The 16,632-nt window shown below is 48.3% G+C and overlaps 9 protein-coding genes across 9 annotated transcripts; 4 read left to right on the top strand and 5 right to left on the bottom strand.

Annotated features, from left to right (window-relative positions):
• Positions 1-220: 220 nt before the first annotated feature.
• arp1 (scytalone dehydratase arp1) lies at positions 221-1,108 on the bottom strand. Its single transcript, XM_046083367.1, has one exon. It carries the CDS (start codon positions 904-906, stop codon positions 439-441), a length of 468 nt encoding a protein of 155 aa, XP_045939324.1. The 5' UTR covers positions 907-1,108; the 3' UTR covers positions 221-438.
• Positions 1,109-1,365: 257 nt separating this feature from the next.
• Positions 1,366-2,241, top strand: LDX57_001721 (class I SAM-dependent methyltransferase). Its single transcript, XM_046083366.1, has 2 exons — positions 1,366-1,610; positions 1,692-2,241. Exons 1-2 carry the CDS (start codon positions 1,445-1,447, stop codon positions 2,207-2,209), a joined length of 684 nt encoding a protein of 227 aa, XP_045939323.1. The 5' UTR covers positions 1,366-1,444; the 3' UTR covers positions 2,210-2,241.
• Positions 2,242-3,776, bottom strand: LDX57_001720 (uncharacterized protein). Its single transcript, XM_046083365.1, has one exon. The coding sequence runs from the start codon at positions 3,643-3,645 to the stop codon at positions 2,287-2,289; it is 1,359 nt and encodes a 452-aa protein (XP_045939322.1). The 5' UTR covers positions 3,646-3,776; the 3' UTR covers positions 2,242-2,286.
• Positions 3,777-4,269: 493 nt separating this feature from the next.
• Positions 4,270-5,638, top strand: LDX57_001719 (uncharacterized protein). Its single transcript, XM_046083364.1, has 2 exons — positions 4,270-4,516; positions 4,571-5,638. Exons 1-2 carry the CDS (start codon positions 4,341-4,343, stop codon positions 5,568-5,570), a joined length of 1,176 nt encoding a protein of 391 aa, XP_045939321.1. The 5' UTR covers positions 4,270-4,340; the 3' UTR covers positions 5,571-5,638.
• A 2,337-nt stretch (positions 5,639-7,975) lies between these two features.
• LDX57_001718 (uncharacterized protein) lies at positions 7,976-8,413 on the top strand (the record flags this gene model as incomplete). Its single annotated transcript, XM_046083363.1, has 1 exon — positions 7,976-8,413. One exon carries the CDS (start codon positions 7,976-7,978, stop codon positions 8,411-8,413), a length of 438 nt encoding a protein of 145 aa, XP_045939320.1.
• Positions 8,414-8,855: 442 nt separating this feature from the next.
• Positions 8,856-9,101, bottom strand: LDX57_001717 (uncharacterized protein; the record flags this gene model as incomplete). Its single annotated transcript, XM_046083362.1, has 2 exons — positions 8,856-8,937; positions 9,001-9,101. The coding sequence occupies 2 exons, from the start codon at positions 9,099-9,101 to the stop codon at positions 8,856-8,858; spliced, it is 183 nt and encodes a 60-aa protein (XP_045939319.1).
• Positions 9,102-9,281: 180 nt separating this feature from the next.
• Positions 9,282-9,582, bottom strand: LDX57_001716 (uncharacterized protein; the record flags this gene model as incomplete). Its single annotated transcript, XM_046083361.1, has 2 exons — positions 9,282-9,312; positions 9,362-9,582. 2 exons carry the CDS (start codon positions 9,580-9,582, stop codon positions 9,282-9,284), a joined length of 252 nt encoding a protein of 83 aa, XP_045939318.1.
• Positions 9,583-13,319: 3,737 nt separating this feature from the next.
• LDX57_001715 (uncharacterized protein) lies at positions 13,320-13,817 on the top strand (the record flags this gene model as incomplete). Its single annotated transcript, XM_046083360.1, has 1 exon — positions 13,320-13,817. The coding sequence occupies one exon, from the start codon at positions 13,320-13,322 to the stop codon at positions 13,815-13,817; it is 498 nt and encodes a 165-aa protein (XP_045939317.1).
• A 1,755-nt stretch (positions 13,818-15,572) lies between these two features.
• On the bottom strand, positions 15,573-16,614 carry LDX57_001714 (uncharacterized protein; the record flags this gene model as incomplete). Its single annotated transcript, XM_046083359.1, has 3 exons — positions 15,573-15,914; positions 15,970-16,455; positions 16,501-16,614. The coding sequence occupies 3 exons, from the start codon at positions 16,612-16,614 to the stop codon at positions 15,573-15,575; spliced, it is 942 nt and encodes a 313-aa protein (XP_045939316.1).
• Positions 16,615-16,632: the final 18 nt, after the last annotated feature.

Below are 16,632 nucleotides of genomic sequence, written 5' to 3'. Positions count from 1 at the left end.
GTCCTTTTCCCGTATCTAGTGAGGCCTACACCCTCTACATAAGACCGTGTTGGACAATCGTCTAGCTAAGAATGCGTGAAGAAGTAGTAAGAGGAAGAAGAAGAAGATGAACGCGCTTCTACAACTCCCCATCACAATAGCCCCTCTCAGGGAGCAGACGTCAGCCCGTGCGGCAAAGCAACAAGGGTAAAACTGGGGGCCTAAAAAAAGAGCGGGTTGGGTTAAAAGTCCTGCACACTTGAAAACCAGGTGATTGAAGACTGCATTCTACACTAGACTAGACTGGGTATGTGTTTGGGAAGGGCTCATTTAGATGGTGGTGCGAAGGATTTAGTGTCATGTACCTAGATATGGATGGAAATTCTCATATCGCAGTCTGCCTTGCGACCAACAACACTTTCGCGCTCCAACCGAGCAAAGAGCAAGAAACAGAACAAATTAAAGGCTGGGCGTAAAAACGGCCGCAAAATCTTTCTCGATCCAGAGGACTCCGACCTTCAGCGCCGCGATCTTCCACTCTCCATCAGCCTCGGCGAAGACCATCGTGTTAATTCCGTGGCCGGTAGCCAGCACAGCCGTAGTACCGTCTCGTGGAGCTCTCCGAAGGGCCGTCATGATCTGAAAATCGACGCTTACGCGGGATTCCGACTCCCGCGTCCATTTGCATGCGCCGACCAAATGGTGTGACTGGATATCTGGGTTTCCTAGTTGGTCTGGACTGGAGAGTTGGTCAATATAGACGGAAGGCTGAACGGCGGCGGCCTTGGGCTGGCCGAGGGCCGAGTAGTCCATGTCGATCACGGGCGCGAAAATCGCCGACAGACTAGCCCAGGATTTTGTATCGATGCAAGTGGCCCAACTGTGAAGGAGGTTCTGACAGGCGAGAGGGATATTGGGGTCCGACATGGCTTCCTAAGGGAGTGTCTCGGGACGGATACGTCGAGCGAAGGGGCGCGGATGAAGGCTGCACGCAGTGAGAAGATGGAAAGTGGAGAAAGTGTGATCAGGCAATGGGTTGGCACAGTAGTATAAATGCTAGGAATCAGCATAAGTGAAGAGGGGAAGATGAACTTCTGCCCTGTGAATGTGATAGACACCCCAGTTTAGGGCTTAATCGAAGGCGGCGACCCCGCATAGTTACAGAAATAGGGAAATAGGGATCGGCGCGGCCGAGGCAGATCGTCGGGGTCAATGGCTCAATGTTTATCAATATCCACTCAAATACGCCGGTTGGCTTGTCTTACCTCAATGCTACCTAGGGGCCAAAAAGTGGAGAAATGTTCGATCTGGGAATGGAGTCACGGAATCTGGCCAGGCTGATTGCCAAGACAGCAACCAGCTTACCAGCTTAATTTTGGCGTCTTTCCCTCCGTCAATTGTTAGGAGGTATACTACCAAAATACCTCTCAGAGACTGGAATTTGCTCTATCCAATTCTACCGATAATGTGGCCATTTACTGGGCTAAAATACCCACCGATTGTCCTCTACTTCTACGATGCATGGCTGATGAGCTTTGCCAACCCGTATATCTGGCGATGCTCAACCCAAGAAGTGCTCGTACCGCTTCACCAACGCAACATTGGCATTCATCACTGTGATATAGGATGTGGTACGTGAACCCATCTGATAAAAAGTTCTGCACGAAATATCTATCTCTGGAGGGATCTGATCTCCGATGCATGACGAAAAGGCACCGGCTACTACCTCACTCGTCACCAGCCTGCTAGCCCTAAAACGACCCTCACCCTCCTTGACCTGGAGAGCAGCCCTCTATCAACAACTCAGACTCGCCTCCATCAATCCCACCCGGCCGTGGAAATCCATCCGTATCGCCACGACATTTTATCTGACGAACCAATTCCTCCACCTCCGCATTTCTCGGAGGGCAGGGCATACGATTCGATCTCGCTAACCTATCTTCTTCACACCCTCCCCGTCCCTCCCCAAGAGAAAGTGAAAGTCTTTGCCAAAGCCAAGGCCGCAGTTAAGTCCTCCGGCGTGGTCTTCGGCGCTACTATCCTCGGGCGCGGTCCGTGGCATAACTGGGCCAGTCGCATCCTGCTGAACGTTCTAAATTGGGAAAGAAGGCTCAGCAATATGGATGATGGCGTTGACGTTTTGATTCAAGGTCTTCGGGACAATTTTAAGGATGTGAAGGTGGACGTGGTTGGATCGATTTTAGTTTTCGAGGCCAAGCAGCCGAAGTGATAGGACATTAAAGTACAGTATATACAGTATCAATTGTATCTTTATAATGGGTCTATAGTATAGCAGGTAAAACTGAATTACAGTTTGGTTTCTCCACCCCCAGGGCCTTTCCAGACAAACTTGGCCAGCCCATCTCTTGCCGCTCGCATCCGTTTCAAGACCTCCTCGTTCGGAATATCCAGCAAAGTATCCATGTGTGTTGGAACCATTTCCAACCGGCCCAACTTCACCAAGCAGGCAGTGGACGTTTGTTGGTGGGCTTCGGTCCCAATCGTCCGACAAGCCTCCCCCCATAATTTCATGCAGTGCTTACTCTGAGGTAGCCCCGGCATCACGATATTCCAGACATGGGGCATAAACTCATACTGCAGGAAAGTGACAGGAACTCCCGAGGTCGTTAAGTTCCTGACCAGGAATTTGACCCCGTCGCTAAACGTCTCCTCGCCACAGGCAATCCACATCGGTGGCATTCCCTCCCAATCAGTCCAGGTAGAGGGGTCGATCAGGGGATGGCACAGGGCCGAATTGTCACAATGCAGGTCGCCTCGGGGCGGGCTGGCTGGCCAGATGTGGTCAGCTGGAAACCCGGGCTGCACCCATGGCGCGCCTTCTGATAACCAATCCACAGACTTGAATCTTCCCACCGAGGGAAGAGCCAAGGCAAAGTCTGCCGCTGGGCCGACAAACGCGCAGCCTCGAGGCATCTCAATTGGAATATTACGGCCATTCAAGGTGATGGTTGCTTTTTCCGACCCCTGTAGAAGGGACTGGAGGAATTGAAGTAGGTGCAGATGAAGAACCGCACCACCAGATTCACCCACCAGCACCAGTTTCTTGGGGTCGATAGGCTTGTGGAATGATCCCGGCGGGGGTGCGATTAAGTAGAAATAGGCCACCAAAGTGTCGAGCACGAGGGTGGGCAAGGTGTACTGCGGCGCCAGACGATACTGAAATGTGAAAGCGCGCGAGCCACTGTGCTTGCAGAGCTGCTGGATCAGAGGTCGGGACCCCGGAGAACCCGCACGGAACCAAGCTCCACCTGGGATATAGAAAAGGGTCACGTCATTTGTCGTGTACTGCTCTATTGTACGGAATATTTGCTGTTCGGTGCCGTCTGGCTGAGGGGTTTTGTTGTCCGTCACGTCGTTTCGAGCCCCAAGCCATTCTGCCTTGTAGTCAGAGCAGGGTGCCGGTGGGTCAAGCTTCTCAACCCCCTCGCTCTTCAATTGATAGAGACGCCAGAGCTTGGAGCGTAGATCTTCCCCCTCCTCGGACACAGGACAGGGGATTGTTGTATTACTAACTAAGAGTGGCCCCTTCACCGGCCTTGGGCGCGCAGAATAAGCCTGCATCTTTGAGATAGGCACCCAGGGGGCTGTCTTCCACCCTTTGCGGAAGGCCAAGACCGTCTTTTTCTGGTCTTCAGCTGGATCCATTTCTAGGAGGTGTCTATTCCAATAATAAGGAGAGAGAATGGGAAGTAGACAGTAACGGAAGGGAAGGAAAAAGCTGCTTCTCTGTTGGGTGGAGAGGGAAGAAAGGCTATAAGTGTAGTGTCAATAACCGTGGTCGATGTCGGGTTTCTCACCGGTGCACGCCGAACCGAGGTAGCGCATGCCTTGTGCATGCATTTTCGTTATGTAATTCAGAGATACACATTACACTAGATACCCTGGATAACAACAAAGGGAATTAGCCCCCACCGAGGCCAGCTGCAGGGTTCAGCATCCAGGCGGCTAGCACATACATTAGGGCGTACCCGCGTAGGAGTGTATCAACTAATAATGTCGCTACCTACCCTGTAGACTAAAGCACCCGAAATTGATCAGCAATATCTACCAAGTACGTTTCCCTTCAATATCCCCCTCTCTGTTTGTTCTGAACACGGGTAGAGATTAAAGAAATGTTGGTGACCACCCTGTATGGCTGCTGCTTTTCTGGCCCCCAATCGTGGCATTCTGGGCACTGCCACTCAAACGTGCATGTAGAATAGTAGAGGTAGATAAGTAATATTGAAGGTTGTCACAAGCCAGCCATGTCGGGATACATAAATGCTGGTTTGTGAAACTTGAACTGGCTGGATTTTGATAAATTACTGCCGGTGGATTATTCTGATCATCGAACAACCAATATGGGTGCCACCTTTTCCAACCCAGCTAATAACACATCAAACGCTTCCCCTCCGGTTCAGGAGAATGAAAATAGCTTGACGATTACTGGTCTTGCCACCAAATGGCCATCCAAGCTTATTGGCCCGGAGGATATGAAAGCATATGCTTCGAAGCATTACCCGGAAAATGCCCCCTGGTGGGTTCCTTTCTACCAAGTTAGATGGAAAAGAGATTGCTGATAATCTCCCAGGCTCCAAAGTCTACTCAAAATCAACGAACAAACTGGCATAGAAACTCGGGCTGTGGTTGATCTTTGGAATGACCCGCAGTGGCATCAAGACAAACCCCCCACGGCAGAAGACGTCGATGCTGCATTCCGCAAATACGGGGTCGAGCTTGCGAAGGGTGCCGCCCTAGATGCCTTGAGCGATAGCCATGTCTCCCCAGGCTCTATTACACACGTTGTGGCAGTTACAGCGACTAATGCTGGCAGCCCGGGCTATGATCAGCTCGTGGCCCGGGAGTTGGGTATTCCGATTACTGCAGAGCGAGTTCTCCTGGCTGGGGTTGGCTGCGCAGGAGGCCTAGCTGCACTGCGTGTAGCTTCCAATCTGGCAAGGGCGGCAACTCTACAGCATCAACAGGCCCGGGTCTTGATCGTTGCGTGTGAGATCTGCAGTATCCAGATCCGGGCCGAGCTACATGCTGCATCCCAATCGGATACTGTCGGGATTGGGCCCGCCCTCTTCGGCGACGGTGCAGCGGCTATGGTTTTGTGCAACTCATATGGCTTGAGTGACAAAATCCCGAGGCGCTTCAGTGTGATCGATTGGCGTACCTGTATCACGCCCGACACACATCAACACATGTCCTATCAAGTAACGTCCAACGGGTTCCTTCTCTCGCTGTCGAAACAGGTTCCTAAGTGCGCTGCTGCCTCTCTTCAAACGCCGTTCCAGAGCTTAATTAAGGCCAATAAAATGGAACTTTCGTCGACAGATTTCGACTGGGCCGTTCATCCTGGTGGCTTGTCCATCATCAAAGGTGCTCAGATGGCAATGCAACTGCCCAATGAGGCGCTGTCAGCGAGTTACGAGATCTACCGAACTCGGGGAAACGCTTCGAGCGTAGCAGTTCTCGCCGTCTTGGACAGATTACGGTCAATGGAAATGGGGAAGCAAGATGTCATTTCGTGCAGTTTTGGACCCGGCCTTACGACAGAAATGGTCCTCCTCAAGCGATTGATGTAATATATTCCATACTCAGTACAGTAGAATAAGATGGCGGCTTGCTGTATTAAATCGTATCTGTTCTTCAATGAGTAGTCCTTAGAGATTAAGTCTAAGTACGCAGATTGATTCAGAGCATAGGGTATCAGATTTCGTCATTATACAGATTTCGATCGTGATGTGAATTGTAAGGTACGGTCCATGAGATGCGCTGCCAGTCCAGCATTCCTTTTATCTCTCTAGAAATCATTTCCCAACACTAGCTCGTTCTAAGATCGAATGTTTATCTCTTGCCTGGCGCTTGATAGAATACTGTCCGAAAAGAATTGTGAAGGAAACCAAGCACTACAGCCGTCACGCCTATGGCTTAGGATGAGACCCGAGGTGAGTTAGCGGACTTTCTACTGTCGTCGCGCCACTTACTTTCTACTTTCTTCATAAAGTCGCCAGTCATTACGCTCTATCAGACTCGCGACCCAAAATTCATGGCAGTCGAAACTCTTACCATCGTTATTATCTAAGACTCTTTCTACAAGTCGTTAGTCTATCACTCCCTCCTGAGGGGACTCCGTGCCGCAAAATACACCATCGTCCACCACCGCTTACCCAGCTGCTCTAACGTGGGCGACAAGGATTCTTCACTAGTACCTTGACTGATGATGAAATGGCGGTAACCTGGGTCACTGAGCGACTGGCAGAGCAAGGAATGCCCGTGATGGTCACTATAAATTCGTATGGGGGCCTTATCTGTAGCGAGGCCATGCCCCAGATTCTCAGCTTCGCAGTCAAGAACGCTTAATGTCGAAAGGGCGGCGTGCTCTACCTCTCCTACTTTGCTGCTTATATCCTGTGTATTAAGAAGTCTGTTCTCAGTATCTTCAGCGAATCGCCTAGAAATAATATCATGGTAACTAGCTTCCCTCCCCCCCTTCCCCAAGGCCTCAGACCATTCCTACCCGACGGCCGCTTCACGATTAAAAATAGGGCGAACATCCTATACAACGACCTCCCCGACGAGGAGGCCAATCTAAGGAATCCCGGTTAATCCCGTAGTCGTACCACATACGGTCCACCCTGATCACTCGAATGCCCCGTCGATCGTTCTCTTTTCCGATAACGGCCAGGCGGCTGCGGCTCAATACCAAGAAATGTTTGAAGGAGCCACCAAGGCGCATGTTGATTGCTGCGGTGCGGGACGCTTGGCTAATGCTGAGCCAGCCGGAAATGTTGGTGTAGAAGATAGCGGTGGTGATCGATAGAGTAGTAATAATTTTGGATAACAAAAAGTAAAACATCTAGCAGAAGGGGGAAGAATCATGCAGTTGAGAATGAAACGTCTTAGCTGCACTTCAAGAATAACCTATCTTAGTATCTATCCTAGAGCCTTGACCCATATCAGACGGGATCATTGCGGTTACATCCTTCCCGCCGGTCCTAGGCCTGTAGTCAGATTTAAAGCTCCACCGACCCCATGGGATGCTACTATGGAGTGATTGGAAATAAAAATCGACAGATCTGAGTAAGCACTAAGGATAGTATGATATGTACATAGATCGACAGCCGCCAGCTGACTTTGAACATAATTGATCCTGGTCATCACACGGCCCCGGGCATTATGATTTTGATTTAGCCGGTCATATCATTTCCAATTTTCTCCGCAAGGGCATCTAGACCCATCAAGAATCTTGTCAGTCCGTGGATAAAATAAGTGTGGTTGGGGCGAAATCCTTATAACCCGTTACTGAAGGCTGACCTAGTGGGCGTATCCACGACACGCAGTGGTTCGACCCCAATAATTCTGTATCAGGGAGTAATAATTCGGCCCAGATGCCGTCTAACTCGGAATGGGTTAGAGGTACCCTTTCCGGGCTCTTACTATCGCGCTCCACCGTCTAGAGTGCTGCGTGTATATCCTGGAAAAGCTCGCATGGGTTCAAAACAGACGGGCACGACGAGTTTGGGGCATGTATCAAACCGACATGTTTTGCAATCAAATGCTTCCTAGACAGTGCAGCTAGACGGGCAAATTCAGAGAGATGCATACTGCCCCTTAGTCATAATATGCCGGGTTGGACCGGAAGTCGGTCTGGAGAGACCAACATGCCAACTCTACAAACCGAGGGCTTTGATTCGTCTGGGATTGGTTACCTCCAGAGATAAGGATTTTCTCAAGGGTTAAGGTGAAGCTTAGACCATGGCGGTGCTCTCTAGGCACGCACTGGGCCCTGCTTGGTGGGGCTGGGGCGAGACAGGTAAAGGCCTGATGCCTCAGAAACCACCGGCCAAGCACAGTATATAGACACGTAGTAGATGTCTAGGAACGTGGAGCACTTCAGACGCGTACCTAGATGATCATCTGAGATCGCCGGTTGGCCAGTGCCAGTCCCTGCTTTCCGCCCCTCGAATGCTGGCAGAGCAATGTAACCATGCCATCATTTTTCTTTTTGAAGATTGGAGCAGGACTGGATCTTACAAGGCTGAAACGCTTTGAACGGCCGGCAAATCGCTCGGTGCAAGGACCCGGAGGCTTTCTGGACAACCTGGCGGACTTCATCACCACGGCCATGGTCTTTGAGAAGAGGATGAAGCGCGCGCCAACGAGTGAAGTGCCTTACATACATCACCTGTATCCACTGTATGCGGTCAGTTGGCTCATCATGCTCCGCTCAGTCTTCCGGGTTATCGAGTATGCGTTGGGGCAGAAGGGGTACCTTTTGGCGAATGAGTGGCCGCTTTTCGTGTTTGACGCTGTGCCGATGGTTTGCACGATGGTTATCTGGGGGTATTGGCATCCCGGAACGATTCAGCAGGAAGTCCCGCGCGCGCAGTCGTTGAGTATGGGACGTTATCGGAGTATTACATAGCCTACCTTGCTAGCGTTGCAGGTTTTATTGTTATGGAACAGTACATATCAGCCTTGCAGCGTAAGTCTAAGCACCGTTCACAGCCGGTATAATAAGCAGTTTATAGCTAATTCGGTGGTTTACCCGGTCAAGGCTAGTTCGAGGCTTTCGGAATAAAGGAGGAGTATAAATACAAGGCCTCTGTACCGCGCTTCGATGCGGTAGATGACGTGCTTAACTGGAATATCATATTAACCATTCGAGATCTGATTCCAAAAAATCGCAACAATAATAATAAATTAACTGACAGAGTCCGTTCTCAAAGCAGATCCCGTAGATAATATTCACGGTCATCCCACTGGTGACGTGGCTTTCGCCGGCACCATGTTTCCCAATCGACAATATAGCTATAGACAGATAATGTAAGCTCCATGAAACGTAATGATAGTGCTCGTTTGTAAACCTACCGTTGCGCATTATCCTCATCCCATATAAGGTTTTGGGCACCCCTATCCAGATTGAGAAAGCCATAATCCAGGCATTCCCTGGACAATGTTGTAAGCAACGTTGTAGACAATCCTGGTCGGGTAGCAGTATCATAGACTTACATGTATGACGTTCTAAATGCTTCTCGCAGCCGCTGCTGTCGTTCATCACTCAAAGTAAGGACCAGTTCTGGTAAGACCGTGTTTCCTTCGAGTTTTGTCATCAAAATGTAGTCGATGAATCCACCAGGGACCCAGTCGTTGCAGTCTTGATTTTCATGTTTCCAGGCTTTAAATCCAGGGGTGCATGAGCACTTCGCCTTGGTCAGTCTCCGGAGAGCTTTTATTTCTCGCAAGGTTTGACCTCGAACACCGGGCTGTGTCTGTTGAGCCCTTACTTCTGGTTATTCAAACTCAGCTTCGAAGTATGGAATCCTTGAACATGAGTCAGACATGTGATGAAGCAAGGGGGGAGGCTGCATACTGCATTCGAATCTTCATAACTGCCTGAGTGAAGCCCACAGGCTCTTCGCAGAGAAAGACGCTGCACGATTCGGAATCGAAGCCACTCTCCTCGAACTCTTCTTGAGTATAGCGTGCCTCGTTCTCTGCGAGCTTTTTGACAATTTTCCACGAGCAATTTTCGAACTCGACATATTGTCCAATCCAGTTTGTGCCAAACCATAACTTGGAGTCGCTGTACATAGCAGTAAAGACATTCGATCACTTCGTTTCTGATTATAAGATACACAACGTGAAAAATGGATTGCTCTAACCAGAGCTTTGTTCATTCGGACTTGGTCTTTGTAAACGGGGTAGTCTCGGGATACACTTTTTCCGTGGCCTTATCGGCGATCTCCCCACATGGGAGCCGGAGTAACCTCTTTGGGTACAGAGTACAAGACCAAAGTCCACATCTTTGAATATCGCTTAACGTACCAAGGGCTCTAGAAAGCCCGAAGCGAACTCCAAAGAATAAACAATAGCAAAAGCGAAAATGTACATAACCCAATAACCAAAAACCTCTAGAATATACTCCATCTTAGTATTAGCGGTTCGGACGATGTAGTTGCCCATGCCAACTGACTCGCTTCTCATCATCTCACTTTGCGCATCAGCCAGGTAGTTATCCAGATGTGGAATGATATATCTGCCAACGAGGTAGTCACTGAACTTGGAAAATGTTTCCGTGCGTAAAAGCCAGCGTGATTGATGCCAGACACCAGCTACGCGATGATATCGAGTATCCTGCCACCTGTGGATGTTATCGCTAATCTTTCCGAGTGGCAAATCTTCTCTAACTGCCGAAGATGGTAGGCAAGTATTGAGGCAATTTGCTAGAGTTAACGCATCTTCAATTGCCATGTTTCCACCTTGACCAAGATTGGGAGCCATCTGAGAGGAAAACGATCATCAATAATTAGGCGTGCTGAATGGGGTCGTTCCGAGACGTTACCTTATGAACCGAGTCACCAATGCAAACCAGTCGTCCCAACGATCAGTTTTTGTACTGGTAATCGTCCAGAGGAAAAAGTACACAAGTCACGGATGTGGCAATAAGAGAACGCAGTTGCACGTCAAAAGCGACGTATTTATCAGCAAACGGTTCAAGTACTTCCGCAGGGTCATCGACTCCAGACCCCGTCATTTGAAGCCCCTTGATGTAAACGCACCAGAATGTTTCGCTGCCATTCCGGGTGGTGAATATCGAGTAATGGTGTCCGTAAGAATTGTGCATTGTCCCAGCTGGTAGCTTTTCAATCGCTGCTGAAATGCCATATACACACGAATATACTTCGCTTGATGTCTCTTGGGATGTGTCAGCGGTATAGAATACATTTGGAAAGCAAACATCTGACCTTTCTTCCTACTACCCACGTAGCCAATCTCAGGCTTATCCATTGATATCCACCTACGCACGACGCTATGAGAGCCATCTGCCCCAGCCACGATATTCCCACGGAATATTGATCCATCTGCACATTTTACTGTTGCAGACCTAGTGTCTTGTTGTACCGAGCAGACTCTCTTCTCAAAGAAGATCTTTGATGTAGATGGAGGGAGCGTACGACGCAGTATATCGATTAACACCTTCCGTCGGCAGAAAAGGTATGGATATCCAAGTCTGTTCAGAACGCATAAGTCTGTCAGTTGGAATGTAATACCAAACAAAAGAATATAAAGCATTAGAGTACCGTTTATTGACAATCTCTGGATACCTCCGCACCCGAAGGAGTGTGCCTTCGCTCCATAGAAAGGCAGCATGAACTGAGTGTGCGGATTCCGAGATATCACCCAGAACTCCAAGTTCTTCAAGACATCGTCCACCATTTGGAAAAATGCCAATGGACGATCCATGGTGTATACCGTCCAGTGTCCTGGCTTCCAAAATGCAGGAGGTGATTCCCTTCCGAGCGAGGGATAAGGCCAGAGTAAGCCCGGCTACCCCAGCACCAACGATTATAACAGAAGGGGATGTTTCAACGTCTCCCATGTCGATTAGGTACGAGCGATCTGCCTGGGTGCAAAAAGATACAGACTTCGTGGAAGCTAGGAATTTCTGTGCTATGATTGTACCTCCTAAACAATTGGGAAGGAAGGACAAGTCCCTTACTAGATCATTAGTATATTCCCCGAGTCCTGCTTGTCAGATGATCCTGCGATTTGGGGAAGCAAGGAGAGAATTGGAGCGTACGTCCTCGACACTATCTAGCTTGCCTATCTAGACTTATCACTGTCCTTACCTATGGTGCCCTAACGTCATATATGAAGAATTATTGGTCATTCACCCTTTCAAGGGTTGATCACGTCAAGCACACGCAAGGGAAAGAGTGTACAAAGCGATATTTTCACAGATGGATGGAAATATCCTGATCCCCTGGTCTTTGATGAGAATGGTAAACCTTATGATCTAGAGCAGGACTTCGACGCCCTAACGGCAATGGCTGGATTACACGTCTATTTCGGTGACATGGCCATTCTGGTTGAAAGGGTCTCTATTTATGGCGACCAGTTTAGTCTGGCTTGCCGCTTCAAATTGGCTCGACGCTTTTTCTTTGGGTGGGAGGTCTATTATGGTGTTTCCTGGGCAGACTTACCATATGCAGCAAGGGAAACCAGAGCAACAGGGCAACCAAACACTTCTTTTCAATCCTTGTTTACACGCATGTGTTAACCATGCCAAACAGAGAAAGACACCGCAATTTGCCTGTACGACCTAATGAGTGTGTTCACATTCTTTGTGGCCTCGAGTCATTTGACCCACCCAAGCTGCCAGCCAAAGCGACCGCTTTGCCAAACATACTTAACATCGTCGTTATCAGGTTATCAGGAAGTCGGAACCCATTTGTATTATAGTTACGATGGTCCCTACCGCCTTATGATAAGAATGCTAAAGATATGTCAAGGTAATCCAGACAGCCATACACAAGTAGCCAGAAAACACAAATATTTGAGAGGAGTATATATACATGGATCACACCTGCAGAATTGTACCACTGTGGACCTGCCTTTAATTGGTGAAAGGGAGATGGTACTAGCCAATCCGGTGTGTCCCTAATAAGTCCCGGAGTATTTATTTATTTATCTTCCGAACGCTACCCTTGGGTATATGAGACATACCGAACTCATTCGCCACAACTGATTAGACTTTTATTGTCTGCAAGGGGGTTTTGCATTTTCTCTTATACATTGATATGGGGCCGTCCAGCAGCTTGTCCCTAGCTTTTATTGAGATATTATCACAACTAATGATATATCATTTTTCGGATGGCACGAGTGCTGCCATTCTCTAATTCGCCCTTGCTCAGATATCTTAGTAATTTCACCGCCAAATGTATTATAATAGTAGTCCAAAAGCCGGAAAGTGGATTGAGGTGAGTTGAGAATTCTTTTTCCCTTGCTTTTATCTAGTTTATCCCAATAGAACATCTGTTCCCTCGTCTTCCATCATATTCAATCGACTTTGAATTGCATGTTTACAAGAAGACTTTATGCCTCCAAAGAAACTGACCTCGCAAAACTTAAACTTGTATTGTTCCCGTCTTGCTACTCCAGTTACTCCAGCTACCGCATATAATTCATACCAAATGTCTCCAAGAACCGGATGGCTAGAGGTGGATGGGGCGTCCATCTACTTTGAGGATCATGGTGATACTTGCAAGTCAACCCTGTTTCTCATTACTCCTGGGATTGGGACCTGTTTGTATTTCCAGCCATTGATCCCACATCTACTCCCGGAATATAGGGTGGTAACGTTTGACCGTCGGGGGTTCAACCGCAGCCATTTGTGGACTCAAGCGAGAGCCGAGAGCATTTTAAAAGACAATGCAGAAGACTGTGCTGCTCTTATTTCTCACCTGTCTCCCAATCAACCTGTTTCAAAATTCACCTCGTCTGGGAACTCAACCGTTGGCCTTGAACTTCTTCGGCGTTGCCCAAAGATGATTTCCAAATTGGTACTTCACGAGCCTGTCATACCATCCTTGCTACCACCACACGAGCTGGCCCAGAAACGAGCTTTGGTGGATGAAGTACTCGATGCATTCTCCAAATCTGGCCCAGCGGCTGCAAACAAGATCTTGATGCCTCATGTCAGCACCAAACGCGACCTCGCCCTACTTAAACAAGAGCCCGTCCTCCAGGAGCTCGCAGCTCTACCTCCAGACAGGTCGAACGTGTATTTTGCCACGGAACTTCCCGCGCTGGTTCAATATGAGGTTGATATAGTTTCGCTGGTGGCCGGTGCGGACAGGGTAATCTTGGCCCATGGGGAACCGCCTTCAGTCCCACTTTCCTACTATCCTTTGAGGAGACTCGGGGACATCCTGGAAAAGCCATTGGTGGATTTTCCTGGGGGACACAACGGATACGTCACCCACCCAAAAGATTTTGCAATCAAGTTGATTGACGCTCTTCGGCCTTTGAGACACAAGCTCTGATCTCAATAGCGAGCTTCGGCCTGGTATATGACCGGCGAGTCATGCCTATGGGATTGCCTAAGTCCCTGGGGACTTTCAGGGCTCTCTCTACAGTACCGAAGTACGTGTTTCGCGCGCACGCTTGTCAGTAATGCAATTCATGGGTGACGGGCGAGTCGCAAATTTCTATCAGATGTCTATCTTTTCTTCCAAGACGATAGAGTTCTATTACGATTTAAAAATTACCATATATACCATGGATCAAGAAAGATTCCATACCTGTAGGCGACTCGGTTAACGGGCTGAGAGTATATTAATCCAGCTAGCCTGTCAACATCTCAGACATCGGCCATGGAAACATAAGGGGAAAGTCAAGTGACAAGAATGCATACTGTACTACCGTGCTCTCTTCTTGACTTCGTGCTCCAAAACATGCCTATTACAGAAGGAGACTTCCGGACAATGTATATTTCCCTTTGACCTAGACTATATCTAGTCGTGGCATAAGTAGATTGAGGGCTTAAGGCAATAAGCGTGCCTTCGTTGAACAGATGGATCATCTGTCGCCTTGGCGGTACATATTTTATTTGGCAAAGAATCTACATTTAGCCTAGTTGGAAGCCAGTTTCATCGAAATTATAAATATTCCGAGGTGGGATTTAAAGAATAAAACGCTCTAGGACGTGAAGCCACTGCTTTAGATAGCAAGTATCCTCGGTATTCATGCACTTCTTGTGTTTACGCTTTTGCTGAACCAATTTAATCTCCTTAGAAAGGCCTTTGATGAAGTAATAGGCCCAGTTATGTCCAACGGTACGCGTCTCGGGTATCTATATTAGTGTCCGTGTTCCGATGAAGAATATGATTTGCAGCGTCTTCAATTATCATAGTGGTAAGAGGAGAATGAAGATTATCTAGCTATTGAAACTAACAAATCAGAGCCTTTTCTTGCAAGTCATCATGTGCTTTGGTTGGAATAGGGCGTGAGAATCAAGATTCTCGTCCTTGAAGACGTGCCCGAAGGCGCTGATAGGGAATATCAAATTCATGCGATAACGCGCTGATATTGGGTTCTTGGACGTGCTTTGCAGCTTCACGGGTCTTTAGGATACGACGTTTTTAGAATAGGAATTCATAACGGTGGTGGTGGGAGACGACGTGAATAGCTTCAATTTCATCGTTGGAGTTGGATCTCTCGTTGGGATGGGGCAGACCAACACCGGGTACGGTAGCCGTTAGCGGCCCAAAAAAGTCCAATGAAATTACTATAAATTTTATTTTGGACTTTATATTTCTCGCGAGGGAAATAATCTATCCAATAACCTTATACACTAATGCAGAGCATTCTATAGATGCTACTATCAATATCACGAATGATTTAGACTTGCCTCCCTAGATAATTAAACCCCGGAGCTCTCGAAGCCCATTTGGCCCTCAGGGATCAAAACCTCCCTTCGTCCCTTCTGTTCTTTCTTACTGGGAAAGAATTTGGTGAGAAGGTGGAATTGTCATGAGCTGATCCTGAAGGTTCCTGTTTCAGGGGCTAAAGTGCAATACACCGAGAAATCGGGATACTATAATCTTCGGTTGACTTGTCTGACGTGCTTTTAGCTCCCCAGTATCGGTAATTAATCTGTGAGCAGCCCAACTCTCGTGCAATATTTGTAAAGCTAATCTGCATCCCTGGGTATATCAGCCCACTCTCTGGTTGACGCTATTTCCACTAAGCTAAGTCGAATTCAACTTGCGCCCCTGCCGCCGATAGCCCTCTACTCGTTATTCGAATCTCCAGGATCGAACAACAGGGCTTAGGGCCAAGATTATGGCCCCAGCAGGGTAGTATACCAAGATAAAACTATGCATACACTTTCTTCCCCTTGCCAGCCAGTACCTCCACGAAGTATCACGGAAGGTTATTGGTTTGAAGTCCGGATAGAGATCTCTAGCGTTAAGATAACCCAGATAGTCGGCATATTCAGGACTGTTGTCCTGACGCACGTACTTGCTATGCTGGTATTGGGCTATGTAGAGGCCGATGCGTTTCATGGAATCATGAGGGTCATGGGCAAGAGCAGCTTTGGCTTGCTCGACACTAGTTTCGATATCTTCATTCGGTATCTATAAAATGACTTGTGTTATTAAAAGTAATAGACGTAATTGGGAGTATACGTACCCGAGACGGTTCCAGCTTCTCACCAGACATTTCTTCCGCGATACGAAAGGTTTCGTTCTCGGAAAGGACGGACGTGTAGACATATCTGTTCAGGGTCCGATCGTCAAGTACGATACGTGCGACAAAACGTCCAACATCACGTAAATCAATCAGGATATTCGGAGCTGCCCCGTCCCCATGAATAGCCGTCACTGGAACGATTTGCGCATAATCCACTTTGCCAGACGGGAGAGTCGGATAAGATATCTGATACCAATAGCCAACATCAATCACGGTATAGGGGATACCCAAGAGCTTAATGGCATTGTAGATTTCCTCTTTCGATGTGAAGGTCAGTTCAACTAGCCCTTTTCCTTTCATAAACCACAATACCCATACCTCATCACGAAGCAGCATAGCACCCTGCGGAGGGGCGACCGTGATGAAAGCGCACGGAACGATCCTTTTGACACCTGCAAGCTTCGCGGCTTCGAGGAGCTTCTTCTGCTAGAGTAGATCATGGAGTCCAATAGCACTGATGAGAATATGTACCCCAGTTAGGGCAGACACAAGCTCATTATAGTCATCAAGCTCTAGGGACCAAATCCGGATGCCCTGTTCTCGGAGCTTTTGGACCGATGGCTTGTTCGCAGAGGCGGGCCGCATTAAAACCTCCACATCCTA

This window comes from Aspergillus melleus (assembly GCF_016097325.1).
Source record: "Aspergillus melleus strain CBS 546.65 chromosome Unknown contig1, whole genome shotgun sequence".
In the NCBI taxonomy this organism is placed as follows: Eukaryota; Fungi; Ascomycota; class Eurotiomycetes; order Eurotiales; family Aspergillaceae; genus Aspergillus; species Aspergillus melleus.
Note: the sequence above shows the minus strand (reverse complement) of the source record. Positions and strands in the feature narration are given on the sequence as shown.